Raw genomic sequence first — 20,300 nt, forward strand, 5'->3', positions numbered from 1 at the left:
TGAAAATATCCCTAAAAAATTGTTTTGTCCTCTGTTTGGGGTATGTTTACTGGGAGGATTTTGCCCCTCAGCACAATTTGCTTCTGTTAGAATGCTGTGTGTTTCAAAGCTATATTTTGGAATAAATCTGCTCTCCTGCCAGGTCATGCCTCCCTGGTCATTGCACTGGTGACTGGGTTTTTAGACCCCTAGCAGAGGCCATGTGCCTGTGGTGGCAGCAACCTGATTTCTCAGTGTACCACCTTAGAAAAGTAGATTAAATAAAGGACATTTGCTCATTATTTCTGTTCATCTTCATCTTGCTGGTTCCAACAGATTTGTCTAACCTTTTAGATAGTTTTGAATTTTTATTCTTTATCTGTAGTATTTACACAATATTTCTACTGTTGCAAGTATTAAAAACTTGAAACTTTTAAAAGTGCCGTCTGTTTATTCATTTCACCAATCTGGAAGAATCTGGTGATGGTGCAGAAGATATGGCTTTGGATGTTTAGTTTTTCATCTAATCTGTCTTTGATTATCTTTTCCTCAAGCAGTATGCTGGTCACACAGCTTCTGTCCCTGCTATATCCCACTTCTCTACAGCTCATGTGTCCTGGGTGTCATCTGAACATTGTCACAGATCATTTGACTTTTTGTTAGAATTGTGCTCCAACTTAAGTAATGTCATGAAATTTATCCAGGAAGATTCACTGGACAATTTAATATAAAAACAATGACTGCAGCATATATTGAGCGCTTATTGTGTCCTGGCACTTAAGATACTTTAATCCTCTCAATAACCTTATGAGATTGGTACTGCAGTTCTCCCTGCTTTTCAGATGAGGAAACTGAGGCTTAAGTTAATTTGCTCAGACAAGATCCCATGGTTGGTTAATGGCAGAGCTGGGACTTACCCAGATCTATGCTTTTAATTATGTTTGACCGGCTCCCAGACCCCCTGGGAGTTCTTAGCACAGTTGCAGTGTGATAGCGAGAATACAGTCATTGACGAGGAATAAACCTGGCACTTACACTGCTTCATTGGACCTTTCCTCCTGGAAGCCTCCCCAACCACACTCCCTCCCACATACAAACTCAAATACATGCCCTTCCCTTAATCTTCCATTGCAACTTGTCCCCATTTCAGTGTTGGCATGTATCACTGTTTTTTGCCGTTTCACCATAGATCTTTGAGAGCAGGTCCCCTACTATTTATCTCTGTATCCCTAGCGCATAGTAGTACCTATCAACGCATGAAAGTGGAAGATTCTTGTCAAAATTGTCTTAAACTGTTTCTCATTTTCTAATGTTGTTATTCCATACAATTAAAACGAAATATATGATGGAAATGTGGGGAAAATGATCACTTAACATTGTTTAATGTTCACAGAATGAAGAGGAACAATTTTTCTGTTGTGAATAAAGTTGTCCAGTCTTCACCAGCAGTGAAACAGCCTAAACTTGGATTCTACTCTTCTCTCAACCAGACTCATACATACACTGTCCTTCTAGACTGGGGGAGTTTGCCTCACTATGTAGTGTTACGCATTTTTCAGTATCTTCCTCTAATGGATCGGGCCCGGGCATCTTCTGTATGTAGGAGATGGAATGAAGTTTTTCATATTCCTGACCTTTGGAGAATGTTTGAGGTTGAACTGAACAAGTCAGCTACTTCATATTTTAACTCCACTCATCCTGATCTCATTCAACAGATCATTAAAAAACATGCTGCCTATCTCCAGTATGTCAGCTTTAAGGTAAGAAAAATAAATATTAAATAAAAACAATGGGGGGCTTCCCTGGTGGCACAGTAGTTGAGAGTCCGCCTGCCCATGCAGGGAACACGGGTTCGTGCCTCGGTCTGGGAAGATCCCACATGCCGTGGAGCGGCTCTGCCCGTGAGCCATGGCCCCAGAGCCTGTGCGTCCGGAGCCTGCGCTCTGCAATGGGAGAGGCCACAACAGTGAGAGGCCTGTGTATCACAAAAAAACCCAAAAAACAAAAAAACAAACAAAAAAATGACTTGGGTTTTGTTGACATTTGTGTATAACTAGATCATTATATTGAAGCAATCAATGAATTTTGCAGAATTTTAATCCCAAACTATTTCCTATTTATCTGTTGTTACTTGCATAGATTTAGGTGTAGCACTTGAGCTATAATTGAATAATTTAAACTTCAGTTTCCTTCATGTAGATGCCATTATTAAAATTCAGGTAATTGTATTTGAAAGTATAAATACAATTTGAAAGTGTAAATAAGATTCGAAAGTTTAAAGTGCTTAGAAAATTCATTTGTCATCATTTTTATTTTTCATTTTTTATCCGAGATAATGTGTATAGAGAAAAAATTCTAATTTATTTTATAGCTTGAAGGGATAAGTATGGTTTTGCAATTGAATTCTGTTAAATAATTACATTGCCAATAACTTTTTGATAAGTTATATTCAGGAAATTAAGATTTTAAATTGTCTTTGTAGGTTGATAGTAGTACTGAATCAGCAGAAGCTGCCTGTGATATACTTTCTCAGCTGGTAAATTGTTCTATCCAGACTTTGGGCTTGATTTCAACGGCCAAGCCAAGTTTTATGAATGTGTCAAAGGTAAAGATGCTAGACATTTTTGTGAGATCTACTAAAATTCTTAAATATTGTCAAACTAGTCAAAAATAATTCTATTCCTAAAAAAAGACCATAACCCTGCTTGCACTCAAATAATTATTTAAAGCCATTTCCTGTTGACTAGCACTTACTTTTGATGAAATAGCTGATGCATGGTTTCATTCTTTAGATATATTCTGTAACTTTAGTAATTGTTTCACAGTAGATGTCATTTATATAAAAGTTAGATGTTATACTTAGAATTTTCAAGTGTCAGTTTACTTAGTTACTTTGAATGTAGTGTGTGTAGGGCCAGTAGTGGGTGTCTTTCCTGTAATTCTGTAGTCTCTCCATTGGAGGTGGAACAATATAATGTTTAACTAAATGTCCTATACTGATTAGGATGATCAGTATAGGATGATTTGTCCTTACAGTACAAATTCTAAAACAGCAGTGGCTTGAAAACATGACTGAGGTTTATTTCTCTTACACTAAAGAAATCCATAGATGCCACAGTCCATAGCTGGTATGAAGTTGTTTGGAACCCACGCCCCTTCTAGGCACTCCATTCTCTCCAAGGTGTTTTCTTCATTTTCATTGCCCAAGATGGCTTTGTCAGTTCCAGCCATCATGTCCTTGTTCTAGAGAGCTGGAGGGAAGAAATGGGGGGAGAAGGGTGTGCCCTCTCCTCTTTCAAGCTGTAAGCACCACAGGACTAGCCGTAAGTACCTCATGGTGCTTCTGTCAGCCAGCTTAGCTCTGTGGCCACACCACATTTCTGGGAGGCTAGGACCGTCTTTTAGCTGGGTGGCAATGTGCCCAGCTAAAAATTGGAACCAGATTACCAAAAAAAAAAAAAAAAGGATGGATGATTCCTAGGAAGCAACTAGCAGTCTCTGCCACAGAAACTGATGACTGTCTTCTCTTCATTCAATCTTCAACTTGAAGGCCATTTCCTCAGGGAGGCCCTCCTTGACCACTTTTGCTAAAACAACGCCCCCTCCTCTAGTTACTCACTACTGTATTACAGTATTTTATTTTCTTTATATCCTTCATCAGGGCTTGAAATCACTTTGTTTATTTAACATGTTTACTCTCTTCTCAGACAGAAAACATCAGCCAACTCCTTGAAGGCAGGGATTCTATTTTGCTTATTTACCATTATAAACCCAGAATTAGAATAGTGCCTGATAGGTAATGAGCACTAAACTATGGTTGTCAGTAAAACTGGCTAATGGAAACCTTCCTATGGAAGAGGACAGAGGAATAGTAGCATCTCCTTTCTCATTAACTGGGTCATGGCTCTCTTCTAGCAAGCATTTCTGCTAGCCTGAAAAGAATGAGTCTTTTGGTGATTCAAGTAATCTAAGTAACCAGATGAAAACTTACTGCTTCTAAATAGTTATTTCCTTGTTTATGAGGTAGGGAATAAGATCATCCTGAAATTCTTAGATTCTGGGCTGTCTCTCATGTTGCACATCAGCTTCCAGGGCTAGCTTCTGGGTTAGCTGATGCAGTCACCAGAGCGGAGCACCAGCGATTAGCAGGCTTCATTTCAAGCTCTGCCTCCACAGCAAAATGAGCTCTGTGGCTTCTGGCAAAGTTGTGGATCTCTCTGAGCCTCAGTTTTTTCATTTGTAAACTGAGGGAAAGTAATGTAAAGATACAGAATTTTGCTAGGCATAAGAAGTACTAAACTAATATATTGTTACTGTAATGAAATATGTACTCTAATGCTTAAATGTGTCCTTCAGTACTAAAAGAGTTGGGTGAGAGTTGATTAAAAGGAACATAAACCTTATATTTCTTAAGGAAAATGAGTGATCTATTTCTATTCCTCTAATAATTTTTGGCACCATAAAATTTAGTAAAGAGGTTTAGCTGTCCACCATTTAAAAATTTGTGTAAATCAGTTTACAATTAGTATAAACCAGTGTTTTCTTATAAATGAATTAAGATGTATAACCAGTTTGGTCATTCTGATAGAGACGATAGAGCCTTTGATAGAATCCAAGTTGATTTTGAAAAAGGAAAAATGATCATGCATGGATTTCGTTTCCAGACTTTCTGTCTGTGTCAAAAAATACTGGATCTGAAAATTTGGAAATTCCATCCATTTTGAAGTCAAACTGTAAATAAGCTTTAGTTTGTCAATCTTCAAAACAGAGAACGTTTTCAAACTGTATCTTTGTTTAGATAATTTGCTAGAAAAAAGTTTGGAAGAATATGACATCATTTATTCATTTATTCATCAACAATAAATTATGACCTTTTACTGTGTGCCAGATACTGTTTCAGGTGCTGGAAATACAGGAGTGAATAAAACAGATAAGATTTCTATTTCTTTTAGGCTAAGGGGTTGAATAGGTCCTGAAAGCACAATTTTAGGTTTTGTGGGTCATATAGTTCTGCTCACCTCTAGCGCTGTAGTGTGAAAGCAGACGAAGCATTACATAAATGAGGCAGCATGGCTGTATTACAGTCAGACTTTAATTATGGACACTGAAAGAGTTTCATATAATTTTCACATATCACAAAATATTACTCCTTAAAAATTTTCTTTCAGCCATTTGAAAATGTAAAAACCACGCTTAACTCATGAGTCATACAGTAACAAGCTGTGGACTGGATTTGGCTGGTGGACCATAACTTGCCAACCTCTATTCTAGGAAACAAATATGATTATATCATTTTAATATTGAAAGACAGATCCTTAAGATTGAAAATAATTGGAAGATGTGTTTATGAAATCTTTGAAATTTCTTCCTTTCTCACCATTCCATTTATTAATGGTAAAAGTATAAAGCTATACTTTGTTATAGAAATGTCTTCTACTGGCTAATGGCGCTGTGAAAAATAGTAATATGTTGATTACTTTTATTATGTTAGTGTAAGCACGTTGATATAAGTAGTTTTAATGAATTACTTAATTGAAGCTGTAGGTGTTTAAATAATGTTTTTGTAATTTTTTCTTATTGCCATGCTAGTCTCATTTTGTTTCAGCACTTAACAGTTGTTTTTGTCAACTCAAAATCATTATCATCAATCAAAATTGAAGACACACCAGTGGATGATTCTTCTTTGAAGATTCCTGTGGCCAATAATAGTGATACTCTAAGACGCCTCAAAATGAGTAGCTGTCCTCATGTTTCATCTGATGGTAGGTTATATTTTTGAAGCTTGCATGATGTTTTCTATTATAGTAGTAGTAATGATGCAATTTCCTATTGAAAGCTACATGCTTATGAGACGTAATTCATTAATCTTTTTTCAAAAGACCTCTTAATGTTACAAGCTATGTATAGTTTAAATTGCTTCTCCTAGGAGTATCTTAGTTATGGATATTTTTTATTACATGTATAATTATATATATCTTGGCATCCATCTCCTCAGAAATCATTACATCTATTTTAACAAATAATGAATAATATCAAATTTAAGTTCACAAAGTGTTATATTAGTATCCATATTCTTTGTGTTTAAGGATTTTTCCCCATTTCCTGCAGGAATCCTTTGTGTAGCTGACCATTGTCAAGGTCTTAGAGAACTGGCATTAAATTATTACATGCTAAGTGATGAACTTCTCCTGGCACTTTCAAGTGAGACCCATGTTAACCTTGAGCATCTTCGAATAGATGTTGTGAGTGAAAATCCTGGACAAATCAAATTTCTTTCTATTAAAAAACAAAGTTGGGATGTACTCATTAAACACTCCCCTGGAGTTAATGTTGTTATGTACTTCTTTTTATATGAAGAGGAATTGGAGACGTTCTTCAAAGAAGAAACCCCTGTTACTCACCTTTATTTTGGTCGTTCCATAAGCAAAGCAATTCTAGGACGCATAGGTCTTAACTGTCCACGACTAATAGAGTTAGTAGTATGTGCTAATGGTCTTCAGGCTCTTGATGATGAACTTATTTGTATTGCTGAACACTGTAAAAACTTAACAGCCTTGGGCCTCAGTGAATGTGAAGTTAGCTGCAGAGCATTCATTGAGTTTGTGAGACTATGTGGGACAAGGCTAACCCAGCTCTCTATCATGGAGGAAGTTTTGATCCCTGACGATGATTATAGCCTAGATGAAATTCATGCTGAAGTCTCCAAATACCTGGGAAGAGTGTGGTTCCCTGATGTCATGCCTCTCTGGTAATTGATTACCAAAGATTCTTAACTTTTTTTTTTAATCTATAAGATTAGCTTCTTTCTGTCTCTGCAAATGTAAATTTTAAGATGCATTGCTGAAATGTCTTAGGTAAAATATTTTATTGTTTGCAAACTGTCTTAATGGATTACAGAAGAAACATTTGAGAAAATAAGAGAAATTTGAATAGGCAGAAACCATATATAGGGCACAGACACTGTATTGTGTATTAGATAGTTGATAGAAACAGTTGGTTTCTAGATAAGTTCCTCAGCCTTCCTTGAAGGTACGTTTTGGCTTGCTAAATACATTTATAATATTGAGCTTTGGATCCCTTAAATTATGTCATTTACAACTTTATATTGTTAATCATTTTTGTTTCATCTTGGTATTGATATATTTTACAAAATATGTAGTATTTAAAACTAAGAGTACAATCAGAATATAGATACAGAGGCTGGCTTAATTGTACTCAATTTTTAGCACTATATAAGATCATATTATGAGTCAATAAATAACTTCTAATTTTCAGTGCACTTTGAATTCTACCTTATTATATTAACTTGGGAGAAAATGGGCATTACACTAAAATTAAATAATGCTAATTCATTTTCTAAAGATACTGTGATTGCTAATTGATTAAATACACTACTGAGATAAAAAGGTAAAATTTTCAGAGGGTGCTTGGGAGGGAATTAGCATTTACTGAATATATTTATTGTGTATCTGACACTATGCCAGAACCTTTGCAGAAGTGACCTTAGAATTTAATTAGTAACACAGCTAAAACTCTTTAACGGCTGTGTATTTGTTGCCTTTAAGGTGAACATATATCCTTAAAATGACCCACAAGACCCTACAAGGTCTGGCTTCTCCCTGCTTCTTTGACCTTGTTTTCTCCTACCAAGTGCCCTTTGCCCTTCTGCTCCCATTCTCTTTCAGTTCCTTTAGACTGCCATGAACCCTCTAGTCAGAGTGCATTTGTGCATATTCTTTCTACTTCAATTATTCTTTTTGTTCCCTCTTTCCTTTAGATGTCATTTCCTCAGGGAAGCCTCCGTGAGTCTCAGTGTTCTGTGATTTCCCTTTGTGGCGCTTATCCCCATTGTAACTTGCTCTTCACTTGTATGATTATTATCTGCTTCAACCAGATAATAAGCTCCATAGTTGCAAGCTCCATAGTTGTAAGCTCCATAGTTGCAAGATCAAGGTTGGGTTTTACTCTCTGTTGTATCCCCCGCATCTAGCATAGTGTTTATTAGCACATAGTAGGCATTCAGCAAGTTTTATATAAGTACTTTCTTTTTTTTTTTTTTTTTTGCGGTATTCGGGCCTCTCACTGTTGTGGCCTCTCCCATTGCGGAGCACAGGCTACAGACGTGCAGGCTCAGCAGCCATGGCTCACGGGCCCAGCCGCTCCGCGGCATGTGGGATCCTCCCGGACCGGGGCACGAACCCGTGTCCCCTGCATCGGCAGGCGGACTCTCAATCACTGCGCCACCAGGGAAGCCCCATAAGTACTTTCTTTTTCAGACTTCTTCCTCTAAGTCCTCTCTCCAATACCTTAAATTTCTAAGAAATCAATTAAACTAAAAAAAAAAAAAATGAAATAAGTTCATATTTTCCAGTTTTGAATATTTTTATAGGAAAAAAATTTTAAATATTCTCATCTATTAAGGAATTAAAATATATTGTTATTTCTAAATGATGATTTTAAAAAGTAGCACAGTTCATATCCCTTTATTTAGAGACTGTCCTTGTGTATACACTCTCACCACTGTACCACGGTCTTTGTTACTGTGACTCTGAGAACAGGCATTTCACTCACCTTTGTGTTTGAAAGTCTCAGAACACACTCAGTAAATGCTTGTGGGACTGATATTTCTGGTTCAAAAATAAAACCCATTTCTTAAAGATAGTTATTACTATTGCAGATCATGTAATTTATACTTTGAGATTTCAGGAGAGTGCAGAAGCAGAATATTATAGGGAACTTAAAGTCTGATTAGAACCACAGGACAAACAACCATAAAGGAAACGGCGTGAGATGGAGAGGTCAGTCTGATTAGAGATCAGAGTAGTGGTGGAAACACTGCAGAGATGAACCTCCAGTCTCACCTGGTGTTACTTTAAGTATCTACCTGAATGGTGAGGTAATAGAATGCCAGTGGTGTTTGCACTAGAGGATAAAAAAGCAAAACAGAGAGGGGCTAGAGAAGGGAGGTGAGCCCACTAGCATAGAGGGAGAATGAGTACCAGTGGCCTCTTTTGCATTGAATGAGCAGTTGCTGCTCTAAATAGTGGTCTTTAGTGGCCCAGTATTGAAACCTAGTTAGCTAAGTGCTATAGTGACTCTTAGAACAAAACTCAGAGTAAAATTGATCAGCTCAGTTAAATGACCCTGGTTGCTCTGGCTTACTTTTGATAAATTGAAGAGCAAAGCTTTTAGGATAGCCAAAAACAAGATGAAATAGAGTATTTTTTTGCTCCGTTGAATGAAAATGTCGCCACTACTTTGGAAGTCCATGAAAAGTACTGCTTACCTAAGAATAGAGGTTTCTAGGTAAATGAGTGAGTTCAATATTAGATGGATTTCAAGCATTAGCCTTTGAAAAATATTTTAGTTCTGTAAGCAAACTTGTTCTTTAAAATTTTTTTTTTTGCATGTATTAGAGGGTTCTGGAAAAGTTAGGATAATTTTGTGGGCAAATTGTAATTGGAGAAATGGGAGAAAAGGTTCTGTTGTAGGTTATGTTGAAGAGACAAAAATAGGATTCTCTTTGTTTTTTTTCCTTCCTTATAAACCTTGCTTGCCTCATTTGTATTTTACTAAATATTGGGGAGATAGGCAGATTTTAAAGTTATATGTATTGTTGTTAATATGCACTAAGTGTGATAAATGTTGTCACAAGGATGTAATAATTCTTCCCTCTCTAGCCTTGGCCTCTTAAATTGGCCACTTATCTTATTCTTACATTAAATTACTTTCTTTCAGAAAACTCAAAACATTTTCTAAATAAAAACGGATTTTATAGTCATTTAAGCTAATATCTGACACCAAAATTTTAAGTATATACTATAAGCACCTTCAGTAAAGGAAATTAAGTTACTCAGGGCTGTTACTTCTCTGTCATTTGAACCTTTACAATACTTTAACACTCAAACCTAAAGGAAAAGGAAATTAAAACAAAAAACAAACAAACAAAAAACCTCTGATATAATGCACCAGAGGGCACTGTATTCTAGTGATTCCTAGGGAAGAAGTCCTTTAGTCTAAAGTTTGCATTTCCATTCAACAGATAATGAGAGTGCTTGTGGAAAGCTAGGCAGCAAGGCAGTGTTCTCACTCTACCTTGGAGAAGCTCTCCGTTCCAGGTAATGAGTCTGGTTTTTAAAACAGTCACTTCAGAAGGTTGATTATTTAGAAGGCTAAGCATATATTTCATTGTTCAAACATGTTAGAGCTCCTTTTAAAATTGCCTTTGAAATCTGTATGCTATTTCCTGTTTTTGTGATCTCAATGGGAACACACACTTTGTCCTTTGAAAACAAATGTAATCTTTGGAAACAATCTAAAGTTATTTGGCACTAAGGAGATGAGTAAGGTAGATGATCAAACCAGACAGTGCTGGTGTTACAGTTTTCTTCTTTTTAACCAAAAATTAAAGTCTTAATTTGCTAGCCTTGTATAAGATGTTATGACACAGTAGAGAATAGTATCTAACTGGATATGAGAAAGTACTATTTGTGTTGTATAGACTCTAAATTGTCTGAGAGCCATCACTGACTCTTTCTTCTTCCTGGACACCCACCTGTAAGTCCTGTTGCCTCCATAACATCTTCTTCATAATAATAAATACTTATGAAATCACCTCCCAACCATAAAACTACAGCATTGATAGTAACTTAAATTTTTGTGTGGTCATTCCCTATCCAGTCCTGAGAATAACTAGTGTTCATTATTTGCTTGATTTCCTTTTTATATATTTTTATCACATATGTATATGTGTTCCTAAAAATTACATTTTGGCTTTAATTGTTTTGACTTTATAAAAAGAGTATCATGCTATATGTGATCCTTTGGGCTTTTTTTTTTTTAAACTCAGAATTATATTGCTGTGATTCATCTATTATGTTTAGCTGAGGTTCACTGTGGTATAATATTCCATCTATAACACAGTTTGTCCATCTTCCTATTGATGAGCGTTTGAGTTGTTCCAGGTTTTGCAATGACAAATAGTGATTCATGAACATTCTTATATGTATGTCCTAGTATACAAATGCAGCCACTTCTCTCCAGTAAAAAAGTTCAATTGCCTGCATTTCCTATAGCATATCTACACTAGGAATGGAGTCATTCTACTGGAGTTTTCTACATTCCAAAGAGTTTAAGCAAAAATTCATGAAGAAAGTTTCCAGAATGATGAATTCACCTTACTCATTTCTTACTGACTGCCTAAAATCTACAGAGCCATATTATTTCTGGTCCTTTAAACATTCATATGGTTTTATTTCTCCTTTGTACCTGTTGTCAGCATAGCCAGGAAAGAATAATAAGGATATACAATGATGTGTAAGAATCAGTAGGCATATGGCTAGATGAGGTTGACTGACTTGGTTCCATGAGATACTTCAGGTTAGGATAGACCTCTTTCTCTTTCTAGTACTCTCTGTAATGCAATCTTTCTGAAATCTAGAATATTCCATATTACCTTGGACTGCTGTCATTCATTACCTGGAAGATCAACTGCTTAGATAGAGCATGGGAATGTGGATATAAAGACCAGCAGACTCTGTCTTATCCGTGGAAACCCCTCACCCTCCAAGTACTTTGACAAACCTAAGACTATTGCTGAAATTCTTTTTTTTTTTTTTTTTTCCCGTGGTATGCGGGCCTCTCACTGCTGTGGCCTCTCCCGTTGCAGAGCACAGGCTACGGACGCGCAGACTTAGCGGCCGTGGCTCACGGGCCCAGCCGCTCCGCGGCATGTGGGATCTTCCCAGACCGGGGCACGAACCCGTGTCCCCTGCATTGGCAGGCAGACTCCCAACCACTGTGCCACCAGGGAAGCCCTGCTGAAATTCTTTACTGTCTTAACTCAAAAGAAGCCTCCAGTTTATTCGCCTAACATTTATCAGTTTTATGTGTCTAGCATTGTACAACATTCTATTCTTGTACCCTAAAAACATTTCAGGCTTTTTCTTATTTTTAAGCAGAGAGCTAGTTTTAGAAGTGTCAAAGATGCCGTCGGGACCAGTTTGAATTCATATGTTTATTTATCTTATGTATTCAGGACTGAGAAATCTTTGAGAGAAAACACACCCCAGATCCCATAGATTACAGATCAGACCTGAGAGATTAATTGACCCTCAAAACATCAACGTGGCAATGAGTTGAAATTAACATGCTTTTTTCTTTCTTGCATTCATCAAGTTTGTATTTGAACACAGGTTTCTTGAAAAGCAGAATATGAAACCAGGTTTTAAGAAGATGGCTCTCTCTTTAGAAGATCTGGTTATTTGTCTTCCATTTATAGGTACACAGTAGGATCACTCAGGTCACAGTTTTCAATGTGTACATGAGATTGTATGCCAGGATAAACTTTCTGCAAGGGCAATAGAGTGCCCAGCTTTTCTCCCTTCTTGATAGAACCTTTATATTTAATTGGCTTAATGTAGAACATTTTAATACAGAAACCTAAAAGAAAAGAAGTAGTAAAATTATTCATTATGTGGGTTTTAGTACCCTTAAATCAGAAATTGTAAAAAAAAATGAATTAAAAAAGACAAAAAGAAAAGAAGGTTGATTAAACTCAATGAGGGAGTAGAAGAAAATGACAAAATCGTATCAGAAATGAAGATTAAAATTACAAGATGCCAAAGGAAGAATAGACTCAGATGAGTATTTTAAAAGGCATTGAAGAATAGCAGAAAAACACCAGGTAACTGAGAAAATTGACCCAGAACAATGTCAACTCCAAGACAGATTCCAATAAAACTATTAGACTTTAAAGACAAAGAAAAATGGAAATAACAGGCACAAGAATACAAATCTTTTTAAATATCAAAAGAAAAATTTAAAACAAAGAACACCCATCAAATAGAGAAATAGAGATAATACCATTGTAATACCATAATTACAACATAAAATATTGACAGTGTTTGGACCAAATATATGAGTTGTATCTATAAATGTTAATTCATATAGTAAAAAGATTTTCCTATTGGCTTGGAAAGCAAAATGCAATTCTATGCTGTGTACAATAAAACAATAATTGAAAAAGGCTAAAAATTCAGGACTGGAAAAGATTTGCTATGTAAATGGAAGGAAAAAGGAAAGCAAGGATTATGATCCTGTTACCAGAGAGTGAAATTCAGGTCAAAAAGCATTGAAACAAGACAAAGGAGGACAATGTATAATGCTAAATCCAATGAAGATATAATTATCCATGCACTAAATAACACAGAAACCATCTATATAAAGGAGAGAATACAGGAGGTACAAGGATAAATAGATAGAAACAGCAGTGACAGAAGACTTCAACACACTTGTATCAGTGAAAACAGGTCAAGTGGACAGAAAACATAAGTAAGGCTATAGAATTGTCCTGTCCAACACAGTAGTTGCTACCCAAATGTGGCTAGTCAGTGCTTGAAATAGCTAATCTGAATTAGATGTGCTTTAAGTATAAGATACACACTGGATTTTGAAGACAGTACTCCCCCAAAAGTGAAATATTACTAATTTATATATTAATTGCATTTTGAAATAATAATTTGGGGGTATTAAGTTAAATATGTTGTTAAAATTAATTTCACTGTGTCTTTTTACTTAATGTGATTACTGAAAAGTAAAGATTGCATATGTGGCTTTTATTATACTTCTGTTGGACAGTACTGCTATAGAAGATCTAAGCAAAATTAATAAGGTGCATTTTATTTACATATATTAAACAAAAATATGTGCAAGACCTCTACATTGATAATAATACGACTCTAATTAAACTACTAATCCAACAGTGTAAGAAGATCTAAATAAATGGAAGATTTAACAAGTTCATTGATTGGATGACTTCCATTACTTTTAAGATATCAGTTCTTCTCAGTTTGATCCTGTATGATGAATGCACACCCAAAGTCCCAGCAAGATTTTTGGTGGACATCGACAAACAGATTCTGTAATTTATTTGGTAATGCAAATAACCCAAGAAATGCCAAGACAATCTGAAAGAAGATCAAAGTTGGAAGATTTATACTATTTATATCAAGATGTATTTTAAAGCTATGGTAATTAAGACAGTGCAGTATTTGTGGAAGATTGACAAACTGGCCAGTGAAACACAATAGAAAGACCATCAACAGACCTATGTATATTCAAACCCTGATCTATGACAAGAGATACTTCAGTGTGGTAAGGAAAAAATAGTCTTGGCAAGTTAATGGTACTGCATCAGATGTCAATATGGGGGAAAATTTTGATCCCTATCTCATTCCTTACACAAAAACCAATTCCAGATGGATTATAAATCTAAGTATGAATGATAAAGCCATAAAGCTTGTACACAGAAACATAGGGACAATACCTTTATGACTAGGGTGGGCAAATGTGTCTTAAACAGGTAATAATGTGTTAACAGTAAAGGAAAATATTACTAAATTGGACTGCATTAAAAATAAGAATTTTCATTTATTAAAAAACATTAGAAAAGTGAAAAGGAACCCATAAAGTGGGAGAAGATATTTATAATACATATATTGGACAAAGGACTCATATCCAAAAGACACAAAAAGCTCCCACATACCAATAAGAAAAAGGCAGAAAAGCCAGGGCAAAATAGGCACTTTGTGAAAGACAATATCCATGTTATCAGTAAATATGAGAAGGGGCTCAATATCATTAGCCATCATGGAAATGCAAATTAAATTTAAGTGAGATACCATTACATACTCATCAGAATGGCTGAAATGAGGAAGGTAGCTAGATAACACCGAGTATTGTGTATGGAGCAACTGGAACTTTCATACACTCCTGTTGGGGCTGTGAATTGGTAACACTGCTTTGGGAAACTGGGTGGCAGTACCTGCTAGCACTGCAGATACATATACCAAGTAACCCAGCAACTCCACTCCTCGAGCGTTCTGCCAGTTGCTGAGTATATTGATTCCAGTTATGCATTCTGGTACCGGCGAAATTACCACAGGGTGGATATGTGGATGCACTAGGTCAACTGTAAGATGGACCCTAGGAAAAAACTATGTTGATCACCTGACCCAAGAAGCCCCTAGTCTGATTGATGGACCACAGCGGCTTTTTGGGTCTTCAGGAATTACTGTCAGTTTTGAGCGAGTGTCTTCTTCCCCAGTATACAATCGTCCTGTTAAAGGCTGCAGGTCCTTTTGGGGATGGCTAGAAGTAAGGGTTACAGCGCAAATTTTTGGCATTGTAATAGGGCCCTTCCTCAGAAGGACTCAGCCTCCCTTTCATTCAAGGGGCTCTGGGACTGTGAACTGGCTCAAGTCTGGGAATTGGTTGATGGTGTTGGGAGGAAGGTTTTGAGACCCAGTATTGTCATGACTGAAGTCAGAATTCTGTTCATCAGACCTAGAGTGTTTCCATTTATACAAATAAGGCTTTAGTAGGCTGCCCATGTATTCAGTTCTGGGTCACCGTGATTAACTAGACAATGCCACAGGTCTCTGCTTCTGATGTATCTGATTACTGCTTCAGCTCTGCTCCCTGTTGGATAACCATGCCAGCCTTGGCTGCTGAGTGGACTCCATTCCATGGCAGTAGTTCCTCTTGTCATTTCAGGCCTAGAGAGGATAGCCACCAGATAGATAGCTCCTCAAGGATGTGGGCTCCCTCACAAAGTGTTTATCACAGCCTTAGTGAGAGGAGTGTCCTCCGGATCCACTCCCAACAGGAATGCTTGTTTATGTTCATGAAAAGAAATGTACAGAAAGTTCATAGCATTTTCATAATCGCCTAAAACTGGATACTGCCCAGATGTCCGTTTAGAGAAGAATGATTAAATAGGTGAAGATATATGCATACAATGGAATGCTCTACATCAATAAGGATGAAGGGACTTAAACTACATGCAAAAACATGAATGAATCTCACAGACCTTACGTGGAGTAAAAGAAGCCCCACTCAAAAGATTGCATGCTGTTTAATTCTATTTAAACCATTTTCAGACACAGGCAAAACTAATATGTGGTGGGATAGTTATCACCCTTGCTGGGAATTATGACTAAAAGGTAGCACAAGGGGTCTTTGGACTGCTGCTGATATTCTTTTTCTTGATCTGGTGTAACCAACAAGCTACACAGCTGTGCTCACTTTGTGACAATTCACGGAGCTGGCCATTTTTGCTTTGTGCACTTTGCTGTGTGTATGTTCTACGTCAATAGAATTAAAACAACCAAACAATAAGCCCAGTACCTGGAGTACCAGGAGACCCAGCTTTACCTAGAACATAGAGCATTTGAAAATAGTTCACATCAGCTCTTGCAGAAATGCCAACATTTTCGAATTGTGGGATTTTGGTGAATGAAAGAGTCTATTCATTACAGTTAATACTGTAATGCTGAAAGTGATTTTGCTTGTAGATTGTTAAGCAAAGCCACATGGGCCTCAGGAAGAAAGCCTTTCAGTCAACTATAGAGTTAGGTGGGGAGTGTGTGCATGAAGAAGATGACTTCAGGGAAAGTGGTGGAACATCTTTGAAAATGCATGGGCTCTTTTAGGTTGGTTCCCTTGTCCTTCAGGTCCTAGGTTTTGTCACTTTGAAGGGAGAATGAAACATCTTTGTATAGAATACACATTAAATAAATAAGCATCAAACATCTCCAGTATGTGCTCCAGGTATATACACCACCCCTTACCTCTTCCAGAGATCCGAACACCATTATTGATGGCATTTCTGTTTTTATAAGGTTTCTCCTGGCCCACAATCATTCCGGTGAAAGGTGCATACACGGTAGATCCGTCCGAGCACAAGACATCCACACCCCGGTGAAGCCTGTGATTTCCAGGATGTAAATAAGAATGAACAGACTGAGGAACTGCCCTGGGAATTTTATTGTCCAGGAACATGGTGTTAGCCCACTGTTCCCAGACCAGGATATCAAAAGTTGAAGTTGCTGGAACGTGTTGGAATGTCCCTGGTTTCCTCACTCTGTTTACCCATTTTTCACCTCCTTCTCTGCGGGTTGTAATAACCATGCTATAAAGGTTAAAACATTTAAGATAGTTAAACACAGGAAGCTTTTAAAAATGTTAGCCGTTATTATTATATGGCATTTTGGGGAAATGAGACAATCTGTGTAAGTAAATTTTATAGATACCTGAATCTTGACCCCTGCAAGACCACTAAGAAAAGAGATGACTTTTTTTTTTTTTTTTTTTTTTTTGCGGTACGCGGGCCTCTCACTGTTGTGGCCTCTCCCGTTGCGGAGCGCAGGCTCCGGACGCGCAGGCTCAGCGGCCATGGCTCACAGGCCCAGCCACTCCACGGCATGTGGGATCTTCCCGGACCGGGGCACGAACCCGTGTCCCCTGCATCGGCAGGCAGACTCTCAACCACTGTGCCACCAGGGAAGCCCAAGGGATGACTTTTTATGGGAACCTATTATAAAAGAATCATATGTTACCCTAGTCTTATTTTTCTCCCAGTGATCCATAAGTCATTATAAACATCATTTATTGTGTATGGTTTTAATATAGTGAGTGTCACCTCCTGCATTTATTAAAGTGTGTGGAGCACAAACACAAAATGATCCCAGGTTGTGAGATTTCTTGTCATCTCCAACAGTCTTCACTGTTGACACTATGCCAGTTCTCCACCATCCTCTTCTCCCTTCTAATAGTCTACCTGAAAGTCAGATTCACTAGGATTGTTAGCATTATGTATAAAGCAACATTGAGCAGATTCCAGGTGAGGAGCCAGTAAGTTATTGTATGAGTCAAGTGCATAAAGTTTAGGGTATGAACTAATTGAGTCTTAATTTTGGCAATTCAGAGGCCACTTTCCCCTATGTCCTGTCTCTTAGCCCTATTCCAGGTATGTGAGGTTGCTTTGTAAGTAGTATCTGTGTGAGTGAGAGTTGTTCTGTGATTAGGATGGAGATCAGTGATACAGTTGGACACATGGCTATTTCATCAGAAAGTGGCACCCCCAAGGTAGTACTGTGCACTGTTGAAAGTTCACAGGTGTGTCTCTCACTGTCTGGAAGAGATTGCCTGCTTAGGGCCAGCCTCTGGTGTTCACCTCCCAGAGCCTGGGTCCGTAACACCATGGTTTGATGGGAAGAGGATCCAAAAGCCTGGATTCTAGTTCAGCCTTCACCACCTCCAACTGTGTTTGGCAAGTCCCTTAACCCTTTGGTGCCCCAGTTCAAGTTCCTCATCTCTAAAATGGTACAGTAATGTTTGGCTTTCACCTTGGAAAAGCCAAGTGAGATGAGTCAACGTGTGAAAACATTGAGAGAAAACACTGCTCTCCTCTCTCTTGCCCTTGTTCAATGCTCTGTTCCTAATTCAGAGCCCAGAGTTGACGCCCTGTTCTTGGAAGTTGCCCCAAACATGGTAATGTAACTGGTTACATCTCTTTATTTTCCTGCTGTTGGAAGGGAGAGGATGGTGAGCACTTGAAGAAACCTCAGGCAAGGACACTAAGCAAAGAGGTTAAGAGCCAAAAGAGGATATGGTTATGTGTGAAACCCTGTTACCTTTGAGCCGTGTACTGGCCACAACCATGGCTGTCACATGTCCTGATCTCATTGGAAGACTTGCCAGCACATACAGTAGCCCATGGCCCAGCCAGTGCTAAAAAGGAGAAACAGGAGAAGCACATTTCCTGACCGTATATTCCCAATCTCTACTCTCCTTGTGTCTCCCAGTAGATTGAAAAATTCTGTTTTCACTATACTTTCTCTCTAATTTTTCTGTAGTTTAAGGGGTGGTCTTCCTTTAACTCCCGATTCAGCTATAAAATGGGCTTTTCCCCTGGTCACAGAAGTCTGTTTTATGACATGTAGAGTATTTGTGTGTTTCTTTATAAGCATTTACCTTTATCATTATAGTTCGTTTCAGATTATTCATTAAACAATGGTATAGATTGCACTTTTCAAATTTTTTTTTGCTCATGACTTGGTATGGGGACCACTATGTTTAGGTTAAGCAAAATAAACAGCGTGGCTCAAACAAATAATTCTAGAAATTCTAAAGTAACTTTGAAATGTTCTTTATTGCTAGTCTTCATAATGAAATCCAAGAAAATGTTTGAATTAAAGCAGAAGCAAACTCTGCACTACCAAAGTTTATTTAACACGAAATAGTATTTATTATTATTTATAATTATTAATAATAATATCTCTTTCATATTTGCAAACATGGAAGAGGAGAGTCTTAAAAATAAGAACATGTCAAACTAATTTGGCCTAGAGTGGAATGAGAAGAGAAAGTGGGGAAGGGAGTAAAACAATTATTTGAAAAATTATGAAGCAGTAAAACATGGAGGAGGGTGCTGGCTCTCTTTGTGTATTTTGTGCAAACTTTGTTTTTAGTGCAACTTCTCTTGAATAGAGTAGGCACTTGATAAATGTTCATTTGAATTAAATTTCCTGGATTTCCAATTGTTAACATTCACAGATGCATTAAGAAACTCGTCCTTTTACTTCAGGACAGACTAACAAAAACAGAAGCAAAAGCAAGAATCTGCTAGTTTGCTTGTTGATTTTATTTAAAGATATTTTGCTATTCATCAATATATGTGCTATGAAGAGAAGCTACAGAATATGGCCATTAAGCATATTCTTGAATATACCTCTAAAAGGTGGGTTTCATAAGTCTTACACCTTGGAGCCAAGCTTCAAATCTCTTTGGCAACTAATATTTATCCTTCAGAATTGAGACATATATTAGACAGTTTATTAATTTATTCATTTTCTCTTCTGCTGTGGCAGTTCACCTTGTCCTAATCCATACTAGTCTCTGTATCAGGAGTTTTATAAGTCAGATTCTTATACAAACTTTTTATTTTCTAATTTTGTTCCGATTAAGTCCTAGACTAAGATGGAAAGACTTTTCTATTTCTCTCATTAAAGAAACAGAACATTCAGTTAGAAATCATTGAGGACCACCCCTCTCCCCCGTGTATCCTTCCTGTTCCACTTTTAATAACCAAATAGACAAGTTTCTGTTGTGATTGTGATCTTAATGACTTTTAAATCTATCCTTGAAATCAGTTTTCAAAAGTCAGCCAAGATTGTAAAATTGTAATTTTGACTTACCAGGTGAAATAAAAACAGCCAGAAGGAGGACTCCTGTGGAAAACATTTGGCTTTGGTCTCCCTTAGGATGCTTTTTCCTCTGATACTTAGGATTGCCCCTACGCTCTCTTTGAAGAATACTCAAGTTTGAATTAGTATTTTCTAGCTATTTAGCCTTAGAATGCTGCATCTCTCATATCTTTAATTTGGTATGAGACACACAAAACAAATATGAGGACAGGGGGAATCAGATTCTAATATTCCATGGATAGCTGTTTGGCTCACATGTAGGACCTATGTAAA

The 20,300-nt window shown here is 37.2% G+C and overlaps 2 protein-coding genes across 2 annotated transcripts; one reads left to right on the top strand and one right to left on the bottom strand.

Moving 5' to 3' along the window:
• Window positions 1-1,373: 1,373 nt before the first annotated feature.
• On the top strand, window positions 1,374-6,731 carry LOC131754888 (F-box/LRR-repeat protein 21-like). The gene is given in 5 exon segments (XM_059060951.1): window positions 1,374-1,739; window positions 2,462-2,584; window positions 5,569-5,586; window positions 5,588-5,741; window positions 6,088-6,731. Coding segments are annotated over 5 exon segments (1,305 nt in total).
• Window positions 6,732-12,253: 5,522 nt separating this feature from the next.
• LECT2 (leukocyte cell derived chemotaxin 2) lies at window positions 12,254-20,064 on the bottom strand. The gene is made up of 5 exons (XM_059061796.1): window positions 20,019-20,064; window positions 18,456-18,552; window positions 17,159-17,167; window positions 16,611-16,747; window positions 12,254-12,420 (listed from the first exon to the last, which is right to left on the bottom strand). Exons 1-5 carry the CDS (start codon window positions 20,062-20,064, stop codon window positions 12,254-12,256), a joined length of 456 nt encoding a protein of 151 aa, XP_058917779.1.
• Window positions 20,065-20,300: the final 236 nt, after the last annotated feature.

Source organism: Kogia breviceps, chromosome 4 (assembly GCF_026419965.1).
Source record: "Kogia breviceps isolate mKogBre1 chromosome 4, mKogBre1 haplotype 1, whole genome shotgun sequence".
Classification (NCBI taxonomy): Eukaryota; Metazoa; Chordata; class Mammalia; order Artiodactyla; family Physeteridae; genus Kogia; species Kogia breviceps.

What these genes read in the sequence shown, in the direction of transcription:
- LECT2 (XM_059061796.1), bottom strand. Translation starts at nt 20,064, where the DNA reads ATGTTTTCCACAGGAGTCCTCCTTCTGGCTGTTTTTATTTCACCTG. An exon ending in GGCTGTTTTTATTTCACCTG is followed by an intron (nt 18,553 to 20,018) that starts GTAAGTCAAAAT and finishes TCTCCTTTTTAG; the next exon opens with CACTGGCTGGGCCATGGGCT. An exon ending in TGTTCGGATCTCTGGAAGAG is followed by an intron (nt 12,421 to 16,610) that starts GTAAGGGGTGGT and finishes CTTTTCTTTTAG; the next exon opens with GTTTCTGTATTAAAATGTTC.